The sequence below is a fragment of the Rattus rattus genome, chromosome 6, assembly GCF_011064425.1.
Source record: "Rattus rattus isolate New Zealand chromosome 6, Rrattus_CSIRO_v1, whole genome shotgun sequence".
Lineage (NCBI taxonomy): Eukaryota > Metazoa > Chordata > Mammalia > Rodentia > Muridae > Rattus > Rattus rattus.
In genome coordinates this window covers 54,774,218-54,781,525 of record NC_046159.1, presented here as the reverse complement: position 1 = coordinate 54,781,525, position 7,308 = coordinate 54,774,218, and the positions used below count along the sequence as shown (strand labels likewise).

The 7,308-nt window shown below is 45.7% G+C and overlaps 1 protein-coding gene and 1 long non-coding RNA gene across 4 annotated transcripts in view; both read right to left on the bottom strand.

Moving 5' to 3' along the window:
• Positions 1-1,666: 1,666 nt before the first annotated feature.
• On the bottom strand, positions 1,667-2,658 carry LOC116903489. The gene is made up of 2 exons (XR_004388280.1): positions 2,215-2,658; positions 1,667-1,949 (listed from the first exon to the last, which is right to left on the bottom strand). It is a non-coding gene; the product is annotated as an uncharacterized LOC116903489 (long non-coding RNA).
• An 880-nt stretch (positions 2,659-3,538) lies between these two features.
• Rbsn (rabenosyn, RAB effector) overlaps positions 3,539-7,308 on the bottom strand; it is a 28,887-nt gene continuing 25,117 nt past the window's right edge. For all 3 annotated transcript variants that reach the window (XM_032906067.1, XM_032906066.1, XM_032906065.1), the window contains exon 12: positions 3,539-7,048. In XM_032906067.1, the coding sequence (XP_032761958.1) occupies positions 5,900-7,048 (1,149 nt within the window). In that variant the 3' untranslated portion in view covers positions 3,539-5,899. The remainder of the gene's footprint in view (positions 7,049-7,308) is intronic.

Sequence of the window (7,308 nt, the reverse complement as noted above, 5' to 3'; positions counted from 1 at the left end):
TGGATCCCTGAAATTAACCTCTCAGAGAGTTGTGAGCTGTGGGAGCTTAGGGAAAATTGAACCTCGGAACCTCTACAAGAGCAGCAAGTGCACTTAATTGCTGCGCCATTTTCCCAGTCCCACACACTGTAATTTTTAATCGCTGTTTATGGGTGAAATGAATCTTTCTACAGGCTTCTCAAGATTTTCCCTTTGTGCTTGACTTATGTAATTTGAGATATGCAAGGTAATTTTAGTATTTGTCCTGGTTTGTAATCTCTGAGCTTCCTGATTTTGAATGTATCACTCATTTTTTTGGTTGAGACAGGATCTCATGTAGCCAAGGATGGACTCGTCCTAATAGTCCTTTCCCTGAAGCCTGCCAAAGTGCTGGAACTATAGGCATGTATTTTACGTTTTAAAACCGCTCTCCCCAATCCTGCTTTAAACTTTGCTTTTCAGTAGAAAACTTTCAACTAACTTCCCCAGTTTCATAGATGAACTGTCTACTGATTAGCCCATTAGAGCATTTTTCATTTGTTAATCTTTTGCTTCTAGTATTTTCTTTCAACACTTAAGTGTTCTTTTCTCTGCTCATGTAACCCAACTATGCTAGGCATGTCCTGTGCACACACGTGAAGGATAAGGGAAGAGTGTGCTGCTGTATTTCTGCCTATCTCCTTGAGACATGTTCTCTTAGCAAGCTCTAGCAACTGGGATTGCAACCCACACTTCTGGGGTTATAGGCACAGATGACCTCACCTAGATTTTTTTATGTGGATGCTGGGATCCGAACTCAGGCTCTCGTTTGTTCAGCAAGCACTCTTATTCACTAAGCCATCTGCTGAACCATCTCTCCAGCTACCAATAGATATATTTATTTTATGTGTATATTTTTTAAAAGATTTATTAATTTTACTTATGAGCATACTCTAACTGTCCTCAGACACACTAGAGGGCATTGGATCCCCTTATAGATGGTTGTGAGTCACCATGTGGGTTCTGGGAATTGAGAATAGGACCTCTAGGAAGAGCAGTCAGCGCTCTTAACCACTGAACCATCTCTCCAGCTCCTCTATATGATGTTCTTCCTGTACACATGTAGATACATCACTAATAAGTTTCAGCCAAAACTACACGTCTGAAAGGAGGAAAAGGGTAAGCTTCTTGAGCATACCCTGAGAGTGCAGCAGGTGCTTGCAGGGTATTTAATCACACTATGAACCCCAAGATTGTGTTGTTTACTGGAAAAAACTTTTTGGCTGTGGTATGGCTCAGCCTTAGCATACACTTTTAGTCCAAGCTCTCTGCTTCAATATTTTAAACAGGATTAAATAAAGTCAACCTCAGATCAAGAGGAGCAGCAGCCAGTTGACAGGAAGTGAACAGAGGAGTCATAAGAGAAATCCACAGACACTAAAAAGGGAGTCAGGAGGATAGAAAGACGCAAAAGATAGAAGGGAGGGACATTCAGTTTAAGGAGGTTTTGAGATTGTGTGACAGAGGAGCACTCCTTCTGGGAGATAGGCTGAGGAGGAAGGTCAGCTGCATGCTTCCTCTGCCTCTCTGAGCCAGCAGGCTTTCACCCCAGCATCTGGCTCCCAAGATTTCATTGGTAAAATCGAATGGAATTTTGTTAAACAAACAACAGCACACACAACACTCAAAGCAGTACCTGCCACCCAACTGTTCTTACACATTGTTTATTCATATTAGTCTCTGTAATGCATAACCTGCAGTTAAATTTACTGTCTGGTAATTCCGGCATGAGTCTAGTGTCACTTGCTTACCTTTTAGAACGCTTCTAACCATTTTGAGTCACTGGCTATGTGGGGAGTAGAAACTAAGGTGCTGAAGTCTCTAGTGTGAGGACTGTTTGCTGTAGGAATAGATATCAGAAGCTTGCAGTTCCTGGGTCCTCCTCTGCAGTCTCTTGCAGCTGTGATCCTCTTACTATCTATCCTGGAGCCCTAGGGGAATATAAGGTAAAGAGGGTTGGATTCTATGATCTTAGGCTGTCTCAAGCCATGACCTGAATGTGTTTCTTAATTTCATACTTCTCCCTCAGACAAAGAAGGCAGACAAAGAAGGCAAAAGGGAACTGGGTGGCGGCAATATTTTTGCCCAAATAAGTAGGTTTGGTGAAGTCTCTTCATTTGTAGAAGGCTTTACTACGATACTTTTGTTACAAAATTCTTCTGCCCCGGCTATAGGAGGAGCCTTCTCAGTGCTCACCATTAGAACCAACAAGGAACCGCCTTTGTAGGAAGCAGGCCCTCACTGTGCCTAGCGGACAGTCAGCATCCAGGACTCGTCAAGGCTATGTGCCAGTCTTGGTCATGCAAACATGTGATTCCAGAAGCTCTGGAGACTGAAGCAGAAGGATCACAAGTTCAAGGCCCGCATGGGTTACACTGAATTCAAACTCAACCCTGTCTGAAGAATAAAAAGCTAGCAATATAACTCAGTAGTAGATCATATGCCTAGTATGTTCAAGGCCCTATCCTCAGTCACAGCCCAATAACAAAACCCAAAGTTACTCCTGCTTTTCCTACTAGTCGTGGCTTCTGCTGTAGCTATCAGGTCTTGGCTTACTCTGAACTCACCACTGCAAGTGCTGGGAGGAAAGTGAGCCCTGCAAATCAGTTCCCTAATGACTCCAAGAAAGGTTATTGGTTTTTTTTTTTTTTTTTTTGGTTCTTTTTTTTTCGAGCTGGGACCAACCCAGGGCCTTGCGCTTCCTAGGCAAGCGCCTACCACTGAGCTAAATCCCCAGCCCCAGGTTATTGGTTTTTATTCAAACCAGTTGCTGCTTGTAAGAAGACTGATAACTTCCAAAAAATATCACAACTAAAATCTAAAGTGCTAAACTAAAATTCTGAAGTGATTAAAGTTCTGCTAGGCTTCTGAGGAGGCTGCAGGTTTTAAAGTCTAGTCACAGATGATACTGCACCCACAGGAAAAACCCAGTATCTTACACAAACAGTTTGGTGTCCCAAATCAAACAGACCTGGGCAGGGTCCCAGAAGTACAACTCTGCTTGTTAGAAAGATTCAATGATGACTTCCATCATAGTGAACTCCGACCCACCCCACCATAAGCACTGGATATGAGGCCCCTCCTCGGGCTCCAGGCCCAGATGAAGTCACTGTAGAAACCCAGCTAGCTGTACCCAACTTCTTTCCAGATTGTTCATGCTGTCTCTTTGGTCTATATAGTAGCTAAGCCCTTCCCTCTTCACCACTCCTGAGCCAACCCAAACCCACCTAGATAATGATGGCAAAGTGAGTTGTAAGTGTCCAACCTGTCCTCTGTCAAACAACATACCACGGGCCTGTTGGCAAAGCTGGAGCCAAGGATGAGAAACCCTGCCTAAAAGAATGCAGACAGCTTTCCTAGGACTAATATCCAAGGTTGTCCTCTGGCCTCCATGTGCACACACACACACACACACACACACACACACACACACACACACACACACACACACACACACACACACACACACACACTACAAAAGGCAGTGGAGGGACGTTTTAAGCACACACAAGCCCAGCCATGAACATGTTATTTTTTTTTTAATAAAAGCCTCACATAAATGATATTTTTTTAATAAAAGCCTCTGATACAAGGCCCCAGTGTAGTGCATGCGCGTCAATGACCATCTTGCTGACAGTCATCATGATTACCAGAACACCGTGCTCCTCTAGTCTGACCTTGTCCAGAGGCCAATTCCACAATTTGAACTGCATGGCACTGCTATGCAACATGGCTCATGATGACTTAGAAAGATGTTTTAACATCTGACAACAAAGACATGATGTGTGGTAAGTGCAATGAGTGAGGCTCCAGTTCCTTAGTGTGTTAGAAGGGAACAAAGCAAGAAGCCCTTCCACTGTGAACAGGACCTACACCTAAGGGATCTGCCAATACCTTATCAAGGATGTGCTCCTTCACTGCTGAGGTGGAGCTTGGGACCTTGGGAATCATGAAATATTCACCCAAGGTAAGAAGCTGGCACTGTGGTTCACTCACAGGCCAAACACCCTCTGCAAACCAACTGACCTGTAGGAATTCTGGGAAGTGATACAGCCAATGGGTAGACATGTCTCTCTTGTTATGTCTCTGACTTTCAGAATATGATCAAAGAGGAATTCAATAAGAAACTCAGTTAAACCTCTGGAATCTGAGTTCACTTGGTTTAAAATTCAATCGGGATTTAAAAAATGGCTGTTGAAAAGCATCTGTTTTCCCCATGCTCTGTTAGACTGCTATCTAGAGTGATTTCCAGAAAGGAGTACATTTAATGAGTCACTAGCTAATTAAGAAAGCCATTCTTATAAGAAAAGCAATGTCTGCAGTTGAACCACCTTGAGCACCTGATCTGTGTCAGGAAAAGTAATGGTGAAAACCAGTATTCAGCTTCATCCTTATGTTAGAGCTGCCTCCTTTTCCATCAGACAGAAGCAGATGAAGCAGGGTGATGTGCTGGGCATGCCTGGAGACTAGGCTTTAGAAAGAGGGGAAGCCAGCCCCAGGTAACATACGATGCCAGGCTGCTTACCTTCCAGAACCCCAAAGAGTTCTTACCCTTCCTCTCCAAGTGGGCTTTCTATCCAGCCAAAGCCCCAACAGGTACTAATGAATTGGGATTAAAGCTGCCAAAATAGAGATCTTTGCACCCACATGGTATTCTTACCACCAAGACAGATCTTCACCAGAATGTGAGAGAAGAATTTGAGCTTGCACACCAGTAGCGAACAAAAGGCACGGCCCAGAGTTAGCTAAAGGGAAAGTGACTAGTAGACAGTTATTGTCCATTAACTAAAGAAATGACCCAGAGCTGAGCACACCAAGGATCTTACAAGGTCATCTGTCAACTGACCTGTTCCTGTAAACCAAAGTACTAAGCTACATAACTTCCCTTTCTGTCTTCTATCAAGAGTTCAAGTACTTCAGGGCTGTGGAATGATCTCAGGCTATGCCTCAAATATTTCTGTTTTTTAGTACTCGAAGTAGTAAAATAACACCTTACCAGTTTCCAGAATGAACCACATGGAAGAAGGCTGACTTGAGGGCCTTGGAAGTTACTAGAATTTATCTCCTGACTCAGAAGTGTTCCATCACCTACTAATACTCCACAGAAACTTACCAGTCACAATTCCCAAGTCAACAGGACCTTGAATGTGACCTATATAGTTGTCGTTCTATCAAACCCCAGGGGCTGTCAACTGCACAAGTAGAAAGTTCTTCCAAACCATAACATCCACCAAGAAGTTGATCACTACTGTCTCATAATCAAGCTCACACTGACACTACCACCCCACCACCCCACCACCCTCACACTTGGGAACTTTACTTCCTTTAACTGGGAGGGGACAACACTGGCAACATTCCTGCCATCTGTAAAAAGAGGCACTGGTGCCCACTGGGTCTAGACTCTGCCTTCACACAGCATCTCCCTAAGTGTCCAGGAGATAGTCCAAGCAGGGAGGTGCTGAAAGGGAGCAACCAAGTCAGGACAGACTCCTGCTAGAGCCCCTGCCTATCTTGGCTAGAGGAAGGGGTCTGTTAAGGGCTTCCCTATAATACTGCATAATGACCAAGAACAGTCAGCAGAAAATGGACTAAGAGGTACCCAGGAGCCATTTCTGCCTTGGCCCAGCTCTGTATCTCAATAAATAAAATGGTAAAGTCCCCTGAAAAGGGAACACTTCATTAAAAGAAATACAGAAAAACCAGCAAATAATGCCAATTTTTTTCCTGTTCTTGTTCAACTATAGTGGAAATGTCTCAAAGTGCACAGCAAGAGACTACTGTTTCCAGCTCCCACCTGTGTGCGTTTCAGGCGCCTGCCCATCTCCTCCTCCCACTTGATATCATGCTACCAAAGACTCTGCCCAGTTCCTGCCCACTGCTGTCAGTTAGGGGCCCCCTTCTGCTTAGCCAGGGTGCACTTCAGCTCCCGGAGGTTCTCCGTCAGAACCTCAACCTCATCCATTCGACCACACTGCTTGGCATCAAAGATGTAAGCCTTGATGTTGTCAATTTGCTGCAGGAGCAGCTCCTCCTCAATGTGTTCCTCAGCCTCCATGCCACTATCACTGTCTACCTCAAAGGGGTTGGTGCATGGACACTCTTCAAAAGGGTTTCCAGGGGCGGCTGGACTGGCAGACCTGGGATGCTCATCCTCATCAAAGGGGTTGGGTGCTGGACTGTCTGGGTCAGTGAAGGGATTCCCTGCCCCCAACTCTGCCACCTCCTCTTCCTCAGCATCTTCCTCAAAAGGATTGTATTCTTTGGTGACAGCAGCTGGAGGGCCTTGGAAAGCCTCTACAGCAGCAGGGCTGACAGCACCCTCTGTAGGGCTGGAGAGGTCTTCTTCATCAAACGGGTTGAGAGAGGTCTTACTACTTGGCTGTGATATGGTGCTCTGAAGGAGTAATTCTTGGCTAAGGGCTGGGGACCCAGACCACACATGGATGGGTGCTAGAGCTGAGCCAGGTGAAAGGATATCAGGAGCTGTGCTGCTCTGAACTGGGGAGGAGTCCTCATCTAAGGAATAGGCAAGATCAGTGTGAGGCCCTCGGCTGGGCTCCGACTGGAAGGGTAAAACTTCTCGGAGTTCTAGAACACGAGTCCGTGTTTGCAGAGATGCTGCCAGGAACTGCTCTTCTTCTCGTTCCAGCTCCCGCTGGCGGAGCATCTGTAACTGCTCCCGCTGTAGCTCCTCCTCCTCAGCCTGCCTCCGGGACAGCTCGATGGCCTTCTCAGTCTGCTGCTGGTCATACTCATCCTGCAGCTGCCGCAGGTTCTCTTGAAGTGTGCGCACCTCATCTGTGCGGCCTGCAGCCTTGGCCTGCCTGATGAACGATGTAATGTTATAGATCTGCTGAAGGAGAGGGTCAGGGTCTTCACTCTGTCCCTGACCTTCTGACAGTGGGAGCCAGCCCTCGGCCTTTCGCAAGGGGGCAGGTATGCCTTGAAGAGACCTCATGTCCCCATTGGCTGTATGAGATGCCAAACCACTCTGCCTTTCCTCAAGCTTCCGTCGGGACTCCAGAGCAGCCTGCAGAGACATCACACATCACCAGGGTCACCATGGTCACTAAGACAGCAGCCTTCCCTGTCTGCTACCCTCTATGGTCTCAGCAATACTAAGATAATTCAACTGCTGAAACAAGGACAGGCTTAGATTTCAACAATAAAGCAATGTGAGTTGAAAAGATTCTTTCCCTCTTAGTTTCATCAACTGTATACTTTCCTTAAACTTCCAATGACTGACACCCTTATCTCCATCAAGGTTAGAATTTCAGACAATACTAAAAT